Raw genomic sequence first — 16619 nt, forward strand, 5'->3', positions numbered from 1 at the left:
GAGCGGCTGCGCGGCGGCGCCGGTGAGCGGCGGCAGCCAGGGAGGCCTTGGCGTTGGGAACCGTTTATTGTGCACAGGCCCGGCCCGCCGCTGCCTGCGGAGCCCGGCGGGGCCGGCCGGCACCGGGGCCGGCCGGCACCGCGGCCATCAGGGGCCCCGCCTCTGTCTTGGCTGTGAGGGGCCCTGCCGGTGAGATGCGGGCTGCGGTGGCGGCCGTGAGGGCCCCTCAGGCCCCTGCTGGCCCCGGTTGTGGCCAGTGCCGGGTCTGTGACAGTGGTGCTGAGGTACCATCCGGTGCGCAGGTCCGTCCCGACGGGTGGTGGGGTAGCACCAGCCCAGTAGTACCAGCCACCAGCACCGGGCAGGGGCCAGTGGTCCAGGCCAGTCCAGCCCGGGGTCAGGGCTCCTCATCCATGATGTCCAGTATGCTGCCCAGCAGCGCAGTGAAGGTGGGGCGCTCCTCAGGCTTCTGCCGTGCAAGATGGGACAGCCCTGCTGGAGCCTGTTGGCCACCCCACTGCTCCCTGCACCCCGGGGGAGCTGCACCCCAGGGCAGCTGGGGGTGATCACCGAGGGTGGGAGCAACTTACCTCATGCCAGCAGCTGTACATGATGCTGTAGACCCGCTCCGAGGCCTGCTGTGGCCGGTAGAGACGCAGGCCTTGGATGACGTGCTCTGTTGTCTCGCTGTTATTAAACCTCTCGTAAGGCATCTTTCCCAGAGAGTAAACTTCCCACATCAGAACACCTGTTACAGGAAATGGCAGGGACAGTTCATGGCACAGGAGCATCTGTGCCTGAAGCTGGTTTGCAGAGAAGCTCACTGTTGTCGGGGCACCCTCTCTTCCTGACCTCCAAGTCATTAATGCTGTGCTCTTACCAAAAGCCCAGACGTCAGACTTGCTGCTGAACTTGCTGTACAGAAGCACTTCAGGGGGAGACCACCGCACTGGAAACTTTGACCCCATGGAGCTTGTATACTCATCATCTAGAACGTACCTGCAGCAGATAAATGGATTAGGTGCCTGTCTTGGATCTCACATTTCACTCCATGCAACTGACCAAGCCCAAAAGGAATTGACAGCTCTGAGAGTGACCAGAGGTTGCACTCCACATGGGTTTCAACAGGCAGAAATGTCCCTTTGCAAACAAGTATATGTTAGTCAAGATTGGGGAAGGGATAGGGTGACACAGAAGCATAGCAAAAAGGGGATGTGGAGAGAAAGCTGCAGCCAGGAGACTAGAGGTGTGGGAAAGAAGCAGCAAAGGGAGGGGGAAAAGGGACAGGGAAGTAAGAAAGGGATGGTGGAAAGTGGAGAGGCAGAAGGTTGAGCCAGATAGATGAAGTGGAAACACAGGAGAAGGCAGAGGAAAAGCAGAGCTGGAGAATGGTGGGGAGAAAGTCTCAAGTGCAGAAAAGACTGAAGGAAGAGATGGGGGATTGAGACAGGAAGGTGACAGACGTATCTACCAGACCTGGAAAGGCCAAAATCTGATACTTTCACAATTCCTTGGTCATTCACCAAACAGTTGCGAGCAGCCTGTGGATGGAGAGATGGAGGAAGTCACTCCTACCTGCTCCTGCCTCTCCCATCCCCCTTCATCTCACCCCCACCCACTTAACACTTTGCCTCATTTTGTCCTGCAGGTTCACCTGAATCGGGGCAAGCTACAAAGTCCTCAGCAAAGATAGCAAGAGAGGCCTCCAGGCATCTTGTTTATCTATGGAGGGGCGACTTCCCTGGTGGGATTTTGCCTGAACAAAGCGGCACCAGGAGGAGATCAGTTACCACACCTAGCAGGACTGCAAGCTGGCAATGTCAGCCCACGGCCTGACAAACTGCAGGCTTAGCTTTTCATGGGGGTCGAGAGGTCCCTTTTCATGTCTGAGCCAGCGATGCTGCCTATGCTGCCTAATGCAAACCCTGCCCTAGCCACAAATGCATTTCATATTCCCTGGAAAACTACCTAGTCCTGCCCTTTCTGCAATCTCTGCTAACTTGCTGCAGAGCAGTGACTTCAGAGCATCGCACCCATGCTCAGGTGGGCAGAGAAGCTTAGAGGGATGTTCTGCAGAGAAGGCTGCAGAGCTGCCTCTCCTCATGTTGATGAACTAGCTGGACTCTGTCTAGGACATGCTGTGGCTGTCGGTGAGCTGGAGATGTGTTCTTCAGCCACAGCCCTACCAGGTCTCGGTGCAGGAACTGCTTGGATTCCAGGTACTCCATAGCTTCACAGACGTCCTTGCACATCTCCAGCAGCTCAGCAGGCTGGAACCGCCGCCGAGTTTCCCTCAGGAAGTTCAGGAGGCAGCCGTTGGCCATGTACTCGGTGATGATGAAGATGGGACGCTGCTTGGTGCAGACCCCGTAGAGCTGCACCAGCTTCTCATGAGATAGGTTCCTGTGTTGGGGGCAAGAAGGGCAATTCTGAGCAGCTAGAAGGCCAAGCAGCAAAAGGCCAAGCAGAATAAAGAGAGTTTGGGAAGGGAAGGTGCTCCTGGCCCAGCCGATGGTGGAAAAGCTCACCAGGGAATCAGCACAAAGGCAGCAGGTCCTCAGATGCATTTTGCAGAGTATGAGGCTGCCTGAGACTGTCCCTCCACACCACCCAGGAGTGCAGCCGTTCTGGTAAGGCATATCCAGCAGTGACCTGCAGGCTGCTCACCACTTACATCATGACTTTGGCTTCGTCGATAAACTCATCCTCTGACATGGAGCCCTCCCTGATCATCTTGATAGCAACGTTGTACTGGCCTCTCCATTTCCCATACTTCACCACGCCAAACTGCCCCGTCCCCAGTTCCTTCAGGAAGGTCAGATCCTTTGGGTCAATCTCCCACGACCCTAGGACAGAGAGTGTTAGCGTAACGTGGGTGCAGGTGACCTCCCTGCAGGGTGCTCCCAGTCATCTGATCTAGCAAACCCAAGAAGAGCTCATGAGCATGTGCTGCCTGAAAAACCATCCCAAAAAATCCACAAAATCTGAGGCCTGGTCCTCCAGGGGATGGGGAGCAAAGTAGCTTGTGGCATCTCTTGGTACTGTCACCAGAGGGCCAGTGAGTGTTGGGAAGTGATTCCTGGGAAGGCTGTGAGCCCTGCTGCCATGGGACAACCAGGATCCCAACCCCGGAAAGTTACTGCTGGTAGAGACAGGCCCTGCAACCAGGGAACCATGAGGTAGCCCAGGCCAGCTTACCATAGCCAAGGCCAGCTGTGGAAGGAGCACTTTTCTGGTGTTGGGACACGGGGTACTTCAGTCTGGATATGAGCCCTGAAACACAAAAAGGTAGATTGCCACACCACACCCACCACATTCCAGCAGGGAACACAAGCTTCCTGCCTTCAGCGCAGGAAGGTGAGGATACTGTCGTGTCAGTAAAAATACTGCTGGCCTCACTCTGTCCCCCAAATACTGACCGGCAGAGTTGTGCTGATGGTACGTGATGAGCTCCGGGATGGTGTTGAACAGGTGCTTTTCTGCCAGGTAATACTGATTCTGGGGGGTGCAGCATACAACATAATGGCGGATCATGCCTTGGGGGTCTCTGGGGAGACAGTACATGGAATCAGTGGCATGGGGAGGACAGGCAGAGGGTTAGGGGTGCCTGGAGGGGCCCTCTGAGGTAGGAACAAGCTGTTCTTAGATCCACTTACACAGAGGACTTGGCATAGACGGAGACAGTGTATTTCCCTGTCTTGCTGGTGGAGTCTCGGACAATGAAGCCCCCTTCCTTACCCTAAAACAGAAAGAGGAGAGGGGATGGGGTGGTTGTGGGGAGGCGTGACGGTAACAGGCAAGACTTAAAGTGAGTGAAGATCACAGCATGGCTGGAGAGGGTGTGATAAGTCAGAGGAGTCCTACTTCCAGTCCCTGCCTGGGGGGCCACCTCCTGAAGTGCCTGCCGGGAGGAGGTCACATTGGGGTACAGATGGTTCCTGTGGCTGTTGGGGTGACACTCCCCTCCCAGCACAAGCCAGGGTTGGTCCCATGCTGGACACAACATGACAGCAGCCCACGGAGGGCTGGTGTGTAGAAAGAACCCAGCCTCGGGAGTCAGCACTTACCTCCTGTTTCAGCAGTTGCTCCGCTTGGCTCCGAGTGATATTCTTTGAGTACCACCTGCAACAGGAACACAGTCATCAGGGAGATCACCGCAGCAGCCACCGCTGTCCCCAGCCTGGTCTGACCCTGGCCCAGCCAGGACAGGTGGTGCAGGGAACAGGGCAGGAATGGCTGTCACAGGGCCGGAGGCTCTCAAAGGGTGTGCAAGAGGGAGAGCGACCCAGCCAGGCTGGGCTTGCAGGCTGCATAGGTTAACAGAACTGAATGTAAAAAGTCTCCGACCAAGCGCAACTTGCCACGTCCCTGTGCCATCTCTTACTCACTCAAAGATCTCCAGGGAATTGCTGGTTTCAGTTACATAGTTGCTGGGGATGTATCCTTCCCTCCTGCAGGTGAAAAGGGGCTGGTCACACACTGATGGAGGGGGCCAAGGGGACAGCAGGTTCCTGTCCCAGAAGGCTGAGTAGAAATGGGCTCAAAAACCTTGGCACAAACCCATTTGGGTTTATACTTGGGGAGGGCTGATACCACAGCCTGCTTCAGTCTCCCTCACCCTCCTCATGTGCCATCCCATGCGGGAGCCCACAGGCAGCCAGCCAGCCAGCCTGTCCTAACCCCCGTGATGCTGAACAGGTGTGTTTGCCCACCAGTGCTTTGGCATCAGGAGAGGGAACCGTTGTGGCATGAGTGCTGCAGGCAGTGGGAGCTCTTACCCGTTCTTGTCACGGGCTTTCCACCAGGGCAGGTGGCTTTCCTCCAGGATGAAGTACTCCTCGCCCTTCTGCAGTTGCAGGTCCTGTGCGTTCATCGGCAGGTAGTTGTAGAGGGCCACCACCTTCTTAATCTCACCTGCTGTGCTGGGGGCTGGCTCAGGGGGCAGGGGCTTCATCACCATCTTCCCCAGAACGAGGGAGAGTGTAGGACACAGTGAGGCTGGCAGACGCACTGTTTCCCAGGTGAGAGCCTCCCCAGGCCTGGCAGGGCAGTGGGCTCAGGCCAGGTCAGCGCAGCGTTCATCTCAGCTCCCACGTGTATCTCAACCAGGAGACCAATTCCCCCCCAGTGCTTTTTATTGCAACATTTTCTCCTTGGAGACCCGTCCTCAGAAAAGGTGTTTTCTTTCTACCTTTTGGCTTAACCCGTGACTTCTCCACCCTATATCAGGGCTTCTCTATCCTCCCAGCTCCTCCTAGGGAACCTCAGGGGTGAGATCATTTGGCTTTCCTCCAGGCCTTTGGGCTCCATCCCCTGGTTCAAGCTCCTTCTCCCTTAGGGCACCATCTTGACATCCCCCCAGAGCAGAGCCCTGGCCTGTACATCTCTGAGCAATGTCCTGTCAGTTGTTGAATGTGTTGGCTTTTCCCAGGTAGACCTTTCCTTAAACACCTTGGTGCAAACCCACATGCTGATGCTGGCCCCTACCTGGTCCTCCTCAGGAGTCGGGGGAAGAGGCTTCTTTGTCTTACGATGCGACCGCCCAGCTTTTAAGCCTTCAGAACAGAAAAGGGACTAAGGTGAGAAGAAACCCCCAATGTTGTGCTGCGGTAGTCCCCAGTGTCTGGGGACAGGGCAAGGGCAGGGTGCCCAGTGTCTTACTGCCATTCCTGCTCTCCAGGATCTGGCAGCCCATGGCGTTCTTGGCTGTCTGGGAGCAGCACAGGTACTGGCCGTCGATCCAGAAGCAGGGGTGATACTTCTGTACCAGGTCGCTGTTGTACCGGATCACTGTTGCAGGGAAGGGGAGATGTGTGTGACCCAGGGCTGTGTCCCCAGCCCACTGGGGAGAGCTCTCTGCTCCCTGAATGCAGATGATCAGCCCCATTAAATCATTTCACCCTCTGCTGTGCTACTGATACACAGTCACATGTGGCCCTGCTGCTCAGGTTTCCCTTAGCTCATCACTTGTGTTTCAGTGCTGCGGCTAGGCAAACCCTGTGCCATGAAACCCCTAGCTCAGGGAGGGCCAGGCCTTTCCTCTCAGATTTGATGAAAGCTCTTCAGCAGCTCTGCAAAGGGACACAAGCATGCTTGGAGGGCCAAGTCCTGCAGTGATCGGCCCTCCTGTCAGCTGAAATGTGCAGCATCCCCAGAGCTGCTGAGGCCCACAGTTTGCAGCTCTTTTGAACCCTTTTTTTCAGAAGTGGGGAGGGAGGCCAGTGCTGTGCCTGCTTTGTCCATGGGGGGAGCAGGGCACTGCCACCATCCCCTGCCTGCTCAGAGACTTCCCTTGCTGGGAGACCGCTCCCTTGCCAGGCAGGCGCCGACCAGCTTCCTCTTACTTCTCCCCAAGCTAGAGGGACAACTGGATGTGCCTAACCACCACCACAGCACACTGCTGGCCCACAGCAGCTCTGCGGGGTGCAGAGAGCGCCTTCTCTGGTGGAGCAGGATGAGGGTATCCCAGCAGCAAAAGGCCAGCATTTTCTGTGGATTTTACACTAGCTTCAGCTGCCACAGCAACCCCCCTCCTGTAGCAGGGAAGTGGGGAGAGGGCTGGCTGCTTGCCAGGGCAGAGCAGCAGGGGTCTCGTGAAATAACCGACTTCCCCGTTATCAGCCTGCTCTGCTTCCGTCCCGCTCAGGCAAACTTCCCTGTGTCAATTTGAGCAGCTAATCTCGCCCCACCAGCACAAAGCCACAGAAAGATACACATGCACCAAAAGACACATATGGGCAGCTCCAGCAGATTTCGGCCAACTGCAAGCACCCAAGCCCCTCTGCGCAATGCTACTGCAACATGTGCTCAGCTCAAGGAGGTAGCACCCACACAGCTGAACACTAGCTCAGCAGCACTGAGCGAGGCTCAGGGTGGGTTGGCAGAGACGCTCCCTGCCTTCCAGCAGGCTTTTTGTCCATGTTTCCTAAAGCACTCGGGGCTCTACCCTTGCCTTGCATGCCAGTACAGCTGTGTGGCCACATCTGCTATTTCCTCTTGCCCTCAATAACTTCTGAGCCTGCTTGAGCTAATTTGGAGCAGGCTTGTGAGAGGGCAAGAAGCTTCAGCCAAGGTGGCTGCAGTGCTGCAGAAGTCAGAGGGTAACAGAGGTGAGGGTGTCGTGTGTGTCGTTCCCCCCCCAGCAGGAGCAGCTGGTGTCAGCTCAAGGATGTTAGGGAGCATGCATGTGGGGGCACAGCCTTACAAGTGCACTCGTCACAGGAGAAGTTTCTGATCAGCGCTTGCTCTTCCGTAGACATGGGATAATGTAACCACGAGATAGCAAGCCCCCGGAAACCCAGCGCTCTGGGTTTGCTTGTGTTTGCTTTCCGAGGGAGCCGCAGAGCTCCCAGACTTACCGCTCTTCAGCTGATGGATCCAGCGTTTGCGCAACTCCTCCGTCGGGGAGAAGACGTAGAGGGGCCCTTCATCATATACCACCTGCAGGACCACACGCCTCAGCACCCCGGACGGGGGTCTCCCAGGGAGGACAGGGGGAGCTGAGGCTTGTGGCCACCCCAAGCAGCTGGTGTAGAGCACAAGCCATGCCTGTGTGTGCTGGCCCTGCACGGTGCTCACGGGACCGTGACGGAGAGGTTATAAATAAGCCCCCTCCCCCGAGACTTTCCACTTCCTTCTCTGACTTTCGGTGTGTCAGGGGCTGCACTGGGTGCCAGCAGGGGCAGGCAGCTGGTTTGGGGGCTGAGTGGGCAGCTGGCAGACAGCATCCCTCCAGCATCGGCCAGGGGACTAAAAGGGGCAGGACAGAGCTCAGAAGCAGGTTTCCATCTAAGCAGCCCCCTTAAACAGAGATGCCCAGTTCCTCAGGGCTTGCAGAGGCTCACCTGCCTGCCCCACACAGCACGGACACCAGCAGGGCATTCCCAAATGGCTGAGTGACACCTGGCACTGGGTCAACAATGCCATGTTTGGACCCAGGTCCCTCTGGGTTCCTCCCCCCAGGACCCTGCAGCTAGGCAGAGTGGACTGGCAAAGGGGGTGCAGTGAGGACTCACCTGGAAGGGGTAGGGGAACCGTTCGATGATTGAGATCTGCTCCATGTTGTTGTAATCCTCTCCTTTCCTCTGGAAGAGAGAGGCAGAGATGGATGCTGGCATCCTGCTGCTCAGCTGCTGGCATCTTCCCTGGGACCCACAGCCTTTGGCATCCCCCTGTTCCCCCTGCCCTGCATCCAGCCGGACCCCTGGTATGGTACAGGCTGTGGGTGCAAAGCCCCCCATGCCAAGCAGGACTGTCCCCCATTCCCACCACCCCAGGGTAGGGTAACTCTCCCTACTTCCCCAGCGAGGGGACAGGGGGACACAAGCAGCGACGCCGGGATCTTCCTCACCGGGACCTGCCGCTCAGGGGGAGGGTTGTTTTCAGGCACCACTGTCTCCACACAGGTGATCTTCTCAATGTCCACTGAGCCCTTCTTACTGCCCCGGCGCTGCAAGAGATGGGTCTGGTTTGAACAATTGCCAAGGGGGAGACCCGGGGAGACTCAAGCCAACCACCGTTCCCGCCCAACCACCCCTTGGGCTGGGTGCTGGCAAGACACAAACAGTGACCCATGGGCACTGCCATGGCACAGCCCCTGCAGCCCTGGGGCCGCCGACTCACCCCCCGCTCAAAGTCATACTCGTAGTAGGACAGCTTGGTCTCTGTCAACAGGAACAGGCGCTTCTTGAAGTTGAGGGGAGATGTTTTCTTCTTCTGCTGTGAGCGCTTCAAGAAGATGCTCTCCAGGATGATGCTGGCCATGTTGGCCCCCCTGGCCTCCTCCACGCCGTGCTTGCCGGGTTGCTGTGGGCAGGACAACACCAACACAGTGCTTGGCCAGCCGAAAACCTGCCCACCACTGGACCTCACTCAAGTGCACTCTCCCTGCTGCCTGAGGGGCATCCAGGGGGTGCTGGGACCCCCACGGAGGAGAACAGCTGCAGAGGTGTGTGGGCAGGTCAGTGTAGGGTATTTGCGATGTGACCTCTCCCTCTCCTGTACCCTCTCCGATGCCAGGCTGTGGGCCAAGCCACCACCCAGCTGGCTTTGGCTCCTGCCGGATGCTAGAGGCACGCCCCGGGTGTGCAGACAGACAGACGGACACAGACGGCTGGAAAGGGAGGGAGGCGGGGAGGCTGCGAGAAGCATAGCCCCTGGGAGGAGCACAGAGCCTGAGCAGTGACACCCAGCAGGCTCCCTCCTCCCCTCCAACATCGTGCGTGTGTGTTTGTGTGGGCCATTTCCTCCTGCTGCACCGCAGGCGCTTCGTGCTGGGGACATGCTGACTTGGCAGTGTGCAAGGGATGGCCGCAGGAGGCCAGTCCCTAAAAAGTTGTGGGTAGGTCCTGGCCCTGAATAGGCACAGTGCCATGCTGCAGAGGGCATGGAGCAGCCCTAAAGTCATCCTTCCCTTCTGCGTCCACGGAGCCTGCAGGAGTGCAGGGACAATGCTCAACCCCCTTTCCTCCTCTGTGAGAAGTGCTTGCTGGAGGCCAGGCTTGAAAGGCTGCCTCGAGCCAGCAGCCAGCCCTCCTCAGCAAAGCTCTCCTCCTGAGCCTCTCCAGGGGTGTTCAGGGCAGGAAAGGGCCCAGATGAGAGCCCCATGTCCCACTGCTGCCCTGCCTTCAGGGCACTGGAAATCCCCCCTGGCCCATCTCTTGAAGCAGCCCATCCATCTCACCCTGTGCCTCTCCATGCTGCACCTGGGCACTACCGACAACCCAGATGGTTCCAGCACCCCACAGAGCCATGTGGCTGGAGCTGTGGGCTTCTCCTCCTCTGACGGCTGTAACCAACACCTGACTCCAGCCTGGACCTAATGGGGAGCTGATGAGCTACGTGGAGCCACTGCTGAACTGTGATCCTCTGGAGCTCTCCTCCATGTCTCCTGCCCTGACCACCTGCATGCCCTGCTCCCCCTTCACCTCCACCTTGTTCCCTTTTTTCTCCCACAAACGCAGCTTTGGAGGGCAAACTGGGAGAAGCTGTTTCCCTTCCCTGCTGCCTGCAGCCCATCTCCTCCGGGGGAGGCTCAGAGGTGGGCCAGAGTCAGGGGTTGAGCCCCACACTACCCGGCTGGGCAGCCCATCCGCTCCCCCCATGCAGGAGGCATGCATTGGCTCACTCACAACAGGGACCAGGTGGGGACCAAAGATGCCACGGGCTGGTACCCCCTGCTGTGCCTCGCTCCAGGGCAGGCCCCGGCCCAGGGGCAGGAGCAGGGGCATCCCCCCATGGGCTGGTGATGCCCAGACCCTCCTAGCACAGATCCTGCTGCTGCAATCCTGACCCTGCCCCACTGCAGTGGCTATAGCTAGAGAGGCTGGGGACAAGCAGGGTTCCCCCCTCCCAGGGTCCCTCCTTCCCTCCCCTCATGGCTCTCATGGCTCAGGCCTTTCTGGCTTGTTTGGGTGGTTTAAAAAAAAACAAACAACAAACTTGAAAAATGAGTTGTCAGAGTCTTTTAGAAAAAAACAGCAGCCTCTACTGGCTGATCCAGGCCTAGGGAGGAGGGAACTGGGGTCCCTGCTGGGAACAGGGCAGGTGGCTGGGGTGGCCACTGACCCCAGACTGCTGGCAGGGTGGTGGGAGAGCCCAGAGTGACCCCAGCATCCCTCTGTAGCCCCATGCTTCAGTTTCCCTAGCTATAAAATGTGGCTGCCAGTCCTGTGTCCCAAGAGCAGGCGGGCTCCCATTGCCCCCCCAGCACAGACACAGGGGCTGAGCAAAGCAGCCCCAGGTTCCAGCCCATCCCCACTGCAGTGCTGGGCAGATGGAACACATCCTCGCTATGTCCTCTGGGACAGTGCCGCCAGAGAGGAAAGGACAATGAGTATCTCAGAGGGCTGTTCTGCCTCAGCATGGCACAGCTGCCCTGTCCCCAGCACAGCCTCCCTGTACCCAGCACTGCCTCCTTGTCCCCAGCATGGCACAGCCTCCCTCTCCCCGGCACTGGCACCGGCTCTGCTCTGTCCCTGCCTGTCCTTTGAGGTGGTGGGTGCCCCATGGGACTCACCCCCACAGCCAGCCATCGCTGCCGCACTGTGACAGCAGAGGTGGTGAGTGGGTGGGTGGAAGCATGTCCTGTGTGTCCCCCCCTCAAACTCATGTGACTTCCTGCCACTGTCACACCTCGGCCAAGCATGCTCTGACACCACCACCAGGCCTGGCACACACCGCTGGCCGCACGCCACTGGATGCTGCACCCCACCATGGTCCTAGGGCCACCCCCCGCAGGCAGGCTCCCTGGCCCCTGCCTGTGTTCTGCTAAGGAGCCGAGCCTGCCTGCCACCACTGGTTGATGGGGGGCTGGAATGCTCAGGGCAAGTGGGAAGGGCAACAGGGTGCCTGGGAATGACAAACTCCACAGCCCCCATGTTTCAGGTGCAGCCTGGAGGGTGACAAAAATGGAGGGTGGGAGGGACAGAGGAGGGAATCTCCCACATGGGAGAGACTCAGAAGTGAACCCAGAGCTGCACCCCAGCAGCACCCACTGCAAAAAGCACGAGCAAGGAGTGGTCAAAGGCATTGTCAGCACCCTGCCCCCCTGCTCTGGAGCACCCCTGGGGTCCCTGGCACCCACACACCACCCTGATCCCGTGCTCTGCTGCAGCCCCAGAGCCCCTGGCACCCAAGCGGCACCCTACCCTCTTGCTCCAGTGCACCCCTGCAGCCCCTGGCACCCACACACCACCCCACTGCCCTGCTCTGCTGCACCCCCATGGCCCCTGGCACTGTGGCCCCATGGCAGCTGTCCCACCCCTGGTCAGAAACCGCCTGCTCAGAGCCGGCCAGGCTGCGGGAGAAGGCCGAGCCTTCCCAGCTCGGCTCACCCGCAGCTTGGCAACGCGTGGCCTGCAGCTGGGATGGCCCTCCCACCCCCGGCAGGCGCCACGGCCCCCGGCACTGCCGAGCAGAGGTGCGAGGCCACAGGCAGGTGCTGCGTGGAGGCTCTCCCCCCCAGCGACGTTAACGGGGCCTCGCTGGCACCCTGGGCACCGCCACCCTCGTGCTCCTCGCCGCGCCTCTCCCTGCGCCACGCGGTGCCGGGACACGGCTCCCCCGGACCCTCTGCGCCCCGGCGCACTCACCGAGCCCTCCCGCCGCTGCTCCGGCCAGCTGGGGTCCCGCTGCGCCTGCTGCCCCGTGCCCGCCCCGAGCGGCCCAGCCCGGCAGGTCGGGGTGCCTGTGGCGGCGGGGAGGCAGGGAGGCACGGCGGGGTCGGCCGCGCTGGGAGGAAGGACGAGGCCGGCCAACCCCACCCTTTCGGTTCCTCTTTTTTTGGTTTCTGACTCAAAAGCAGCAGCTGTGTTTCCTCCTGGAGACAGCCGGGCCACCTCCATGGGGCCACCGGGGCTCCGGCGGCCTGGCCCGCACGGAGGGGACGGGGGGCCTGGACGCAGCGGCAGGGGTGGGGGGCCGGGACGTAGGCACCGGAGTGCAGGGCCGGGGCCGGGGCCGGGGGCCGGGCTGTGGGGCGGGCGGGGGGCAGCGCCATGTTCCTGATGGCAGCCTGCCCCTGCTTCCCACGTCCCACACCCTGCGCATTCCACAGACCCCCCCACCCCGGTCACCCCCGGCACCCCCACAGCCACATACCCCCACCCCCTACGCCCTGCAACCCCCACTCCTCTGCGGCCCCCCACGCAAAGCCCGCACCCCCTGCCCGGGGCCGCCGCCCCGCTCGCCTCCCACCGGGAGGGGGCGCTGCAAGCCCAGTGCCTGACGGGCCGCTCGCTCGCCCTCCCTTCCGCGCCTCCTCTCTATGGTGGGTGGGTGTGTCCGTCTCCCGCTCCCATCTGCTTCCGCTTCCGGGGCGCTCCTTCTCTTCGGGCTGCAGCCGACAAAATGGTGAGCGGTGGCGGTAGCGGGCTGTGGGTCTGACTCCATCTGCTGCCATCCGCCCTGGTGGCGGCTCGCTCCGCCCGCCCGAGGCGTCGGCTGCTGTGGCGGGTCCTTGGCCGGTGGCTAAGCTGGTCGGGGCGGCAGGGGGAGGCTGTAGGAGGCCATAGGCGGCCATAGGCCCGGGCTGGTGACGCAGGGCCTCCCCGAGGGGAGGGGAAGGGCGGCTGGACTGCGCTCGGCAGCGCCGGGGTGAGGGGTCGCCCGGAGCGCGGTGCGGCATCTCTCCTGCGCGGCTGGTGGCCGTGCTGACCGATTTCTCCCTGCCCCTCCAGGTGAACGTCCCGAAAACTCGCCGGACCTACTGCAAGAAATGCGGCAAGCACCAGCCGCACAAGGTCACCCAGTACAAGAAGGGGAAGGACTCCCTCTACGCCCAGGGTAGGGACGGGTGCGCTCCGAGGTCTCTGGGGCACGGCCCAGGGGAAGTTGCATGGGGCCGGGTGGTCGTTCCCCGTGCCAGGGTGACGGTTGTGGGCCGAGCACATGCCTGACAGAGAAGGGGGGGATTGCTTCTCATCGGTTATGTGGCTGCAGGCTGAGGTCTGCTAGGGTTTGGTAAGTGTGCCAGTTGCACTTGTAGCACGTCTTGAGTTGTTGCCTAAACAGAGCCATTTCCTCCTGTAGGAAAAAGACGCTATGATAGGAAGCAAAGTGGCTATGGGGGCCAGACAAAACCTATCTTCCGTAAGAAGGTGAGTGCTGCTCCTGGAAGGAGGACCTGAAACTGTCTTGGCAATCCACATGCCCAGCTGAAGAGGGACACTTCACCCTCCTGCAGCCTTGTGGTGGTCCTGTGCTCAAGCTGTGTTATGGCAGCTCTGTGCTGGTAGTGCTGGCTGAGGAGTGTAAGTTCTCTGTCCGCATCTGTTCATCTTCTCTGCTGCTCTTGTCTCATGTAGATGCTCCTTTTTTTGCAGGAGTGATGTAGCATGTGTTTGCAGAGCAGGTTCTGCAGGGAGCCTTGATGCTGTAGGGGAGCAGGGTCTTATTGGAAGTGATGATTTTAATGAAAGGAGTGTTTTCCCCATTGCTTGCCAAAGGGGAAGAGTATGGCAAAGGGAAAAGGAGCCTGCTGCTTGTTTTACTTACGTTCTTGAAGTGTCAGTAGTTTATCGCTGAAACCTTTTGCCAGGTTTGTGAGGCTCTGCATAGTGAGGCGGCCTTTGCTGACAAGGGTATGATAGAAGTGAAGCATGTGCAACCCCTGGGGGTACTGCAGAACACAACATTGTTTTCTTGCAGTCTGCTGTCTCCAGGGAAATCTGTATCACTGAGCCAGCAAATGAGAGCTGCTGTTTGCCACATTTGCCACAGCAAATGAGAGAGGCCTTTCCTGAGAGTCTCAAAGCAGCAGTGGAAGGGCAGCAGTGCATTCTGTTACAGATGAGTTGCAGAAACCTGCTGCTGTCATCCTCCCTCTTCAGTGTGGGTACCCAGAACTGTAGTCTTGCAGCATGTTTTCTCTCTGTTCCTCTGTGTACCTCGTGCCAAGGAGTTGGGGGCGGGGCTGCAAAATCTGTGGTATTTACAGCAGGGAAGCAAAATCCAATGGGCTGATTTGTTATAGTTTTTGTGTGAACTGTTTAGTTACGCTTTTAGAGCTACTTGGCTCACTGCTGGAAAGCCCTGGTGTTCTGCTGGAGACGTTCAGGAAGTTTTCCAGCAAGAAGAGCAAAAAGAGACAGCAGTTCTTCAAGTTGACTTTCTGCCAGGAAGTGGGGACACCTTGCAGAAAATGCTTCTGCAAGCAGGATACACAAAGCAGCCATACTGCTTTCGCAGTTTGGCACTCTCCACCTGTACATTGCCATTCCCATTTCTGTTTCTTCCCAGTCAGCATTATATGGATGATTGGCTGAAGTTTATAACTGGTGGTTACAGCTCTGTCCAGCTGCTACAGTAGCCTTGCAGCTTTGGATTCTTCCCTTTGTAGTCTTTTGGGTCTCATCTAACTTCTCAGTAGCTGTGGGTCTGTGCTGAGCACATTGTGTTGCTGCTCCTTCTGGGGAGAGTTTGTCAGTGGTGCTGCTTTCAGGTGTTTCTTCTGCCTGGCTTTCTGCTGAACTTCTCCTGAGCAGTGTCAGTCTGTTCTTCCACACTGCAGAAGTGCCTGTTCTTTGGTGTGTTCACTGGCACAGGCTTTCTTCCAGCGTGGCTGATCTCTGCAGGACACTAGCCCTGCCCCACTGAGTGCTTTTGCCAGTGTCCTTTATTGTGAAGGTACAGATCCACTATACTCCTGTACTGGTCCTTAAGGTGCCTTCTGGTTTTTAATGGAGGGACCCTAACTGTGTTGGTAGTCTTCATGCTTTGAGAACAAGCTGCTGCATCGTCAGGAGTGCAGATAACAAGCTTTTCCTGAGAGTGTCAATTTGTCTGCTTGTGGACATTTTGTTCGTTGATACTCTGCTCCTCTCCTCCCAGGCTAAGACCACAAAAAAGATTGTGCTGAGGCTGGAGTGCGTGGAGCCCAACTGCAGGTCCAAGAGGATGCTGGCCATTAAGAGGTGCAAGCACTTTGAACTGGGAGGAGACAAGAAGAGAAAGGTATGTTTGTGTACCAAGAGTGGCTGAGAAAGGGTGGTGACATTCAGTGGTGAATAAACTCGCTCTGTCTCTTCCTTCTTACAGGGCCAGGTGATCCAGTTCTAAGCTCCATCCTACTTGTTATTATGGACCATATTAAAGTATTTGGAAGTGATCTGTTGCTTGGTTTTGTGTATCTTCTCTTGTTCGTGGGGTGGGACTTGCAAGTACATCAACCCAACAGGAAGGTGTTGCTTGCAAAGCTGCTTAGGAAATTAACAGTTAGTAATCTGAAGGCTTTTGAAAAACCCCTGCCGATGGCTAGGATCTCCTTACTGTGTTACCAAGTGGTGTTTTAGAATATATGTAGAGCCTGAGGCTCTGATGGATTTTTGCACCAGTAGCCTCTCTGCGTGAACGTTGTGCTGCTGCTTTTCTCCAGGCTTATTTATGAGCTTCCATGGTAGGAGGCTGTCTTCAAAAGGGCCTCCTCTAAACTTCTGCAGTTTGTTTCATTTGAAACAGTTCATATCTCTATTGCAGCGGTTCCATTTCAGGAATGCTGTGGTGAATTTGAATTGTTGGTAGATGAAGTAGTGATTGGGGGGGGGGGGGAAAGGACACAGAGCTGCCTGAGTAGGCCTTTTTCCTCTCCAAGCCCTTGCCCGAAAGGAGAGACAGGTAAGATTCCATGCACCCAGCAATGATTTCAACACACTAGGGGCCAGAGTAACCTGAACTCCCCTGAGCAGCCCATGCACTTGGCTGTAGCCCCTCTTTACAAACAGGGAACAGCTGTACTCCCCTAAGGGGTAACGCATGAGCAAAGGCCCTGGAGCAGCTAGTGGGTTTAGTACGAGGGGCTTCATCTGATGACGTGTCACCAGCACCATTAGGTGGTAGTTACATGCTGCGGCTCAGCTATGACTTATGTGCAGTGGCTGTGAGCATTATGGTAGCTCAGAGACAGGAAAGGAACAGCTTTGTGCCCATGGTTCCCCCAGCTGCATGCTGTCACACTAAAAGTGATGGTGTGACAGGCCTTAGGCTGTCTGCCTGCTGTGTCTGACTGCTTTTGACACCTCTTCTTAGAATCTTCCTTGAAAAAGCTCAAGCGCAGCACTGAAGTTTCAAATGAGCTGTGACTGATGGCAACTACCAAGAGTGTGGAATGTTAGAGGACAGCA

General features: G+C 58.0%; 2 protein-coding genes and 1 long non-coding RNA gene across 4 annotated transcripts; 2 read left to right on the forward strand and 1 right to left on the reverse strand.

Annotated features, from left to right (window-relative positions):
• Positions 1–33: 33 nt before the first annotated feature.
• On the reverse strand, positions 34–12672 carry BTK (Bruton tyrosine kinase). 2 transcript variants are annotated; one of them, XM_072877343.1, is made up of 19 exons: positions 12093–12667; positions 8623–8805; positions 8351–8449; positions 8016–8084; positions 7359–7440; positions 5662–5790; positions 5488–5555; positions 4779–4960; positions 4389–4451; positions 4068–4122; positions 3657–3739; positions 3420–3547; positions 3199–3273; positions 2675–2846; positions 2187–2403; positions 1477–1541; positions 881–999; positions 591–748; positions 34–469 (listed from the first exon to the last, which is right to left on the reverse strand). In XM_072877343.1, exons 1-19 carry the CDS (start codon positions 12342–12344, stop codon positions 398–400), a joined length of 2271 nt encoding a protein of 756 aa, XP_072733444.1. In that variant the 5' UTR covers positions 12345–12667; the 3' UTR covers positions 34–397. The 2 variants fall into 2 exon arrangements, with proteins under 2 accessions (XP_072733444.1, XP_072733445.1); XM_072877344.1 differs by having other exon boundaries at positions 85–469; positions 4779–4861; positions 12093–12672.
• LOC140658671 (uncharacterized) lies at positions 887–2718 on the forward strand. Its single transcript, XR_012044813.1, has 2 exons — positions 887–1021; positions 1649–2718. It is a non-coding gene; the product is annotated as an uncharacterized lncRNA (long non-coding RNA).
• A 91-nt stretch (positions 12673–12763) lies between the features above and the next one.
• RPL36A (ribosomal protein L36a) lies at positions 12764–15607 on the forward strand. The gene is made up of 5 exons (XM_072877349.1): positions 12764–12852; positions 13179–13284; positions 13531–13598; positions 15331–15453; positions 15538–15607. Exons 1-5 carry the CDS (start codon positions 12850–12852, stop codon positions 15556–15558), a joined length of 321 nt encoding a protein of 106 aa, XP_072733450.1. The 5' UTR covers positions 12764–12849; the 3' UTR covers positions 15559–15607.
• Positions 15608–16619: the final 1012 nt, after the last annotated feature.

Source organism: Ciconia boyciana, chromosome 12, assembly GCF_034638445.1.
Source record: "Ciconia boyciana chromosome 12, ASM3463844v1, whole genome shotgun sequence".
Taxonomy (NCBI): Eukaryota; Metazoa; Chordata; class Aves; order Ciconiiformes; family Ciconiidae; genus Ciconia; species Ciconia boyciana.

What these genes read in the sequence shown, in the direction of transcription:
- BTK (XM_072877343.1), bottom strand. Translation starts at nt 12,344, where the DNA reads ATGGAGGTGGCCCGGCTGTCTCCAGGAGGAAACACAGCTGCTGCTTTT. An exon ending in CACAGCTGGCCTTGGCTATG is followed by an intron (nt 2,847 to 3,198) that starts GTAAGCTGGCCT and finishes TCTCTGTCCTAG; the next exon opens with GGTCGTGGGAGATTGACCCA. An exon ending in TGTACAGCTGCTGGCATGAG is followed by an intron (nt 470 to 590) that starts GTAAGTTGCTCC and finishes CTTGCACGGCAG; the next exon opens with AAGCCTGAGGAGCGCCCCAC.
- RPL36A (XM_072877349.1), top strand. An exon ending in AACCTATCTTCCGTAAGAAG is followed by an intron (nt 13,599 to 15,330) that starts GTGAGTGCTGCT and finishes CTCTCCTCCCAG; the next exon opens with GCTAAGACCACAAAAAAGAT. An exon ending in GAGGAGACAAGAAGAGAAAG is followed by an intron (nt 15,454 to 15,537) that starts GTATGTTTGTGT and finishes TCCTTCTTACAG; the next exon opens with GGCCAGGTGATCCAGTTCTA.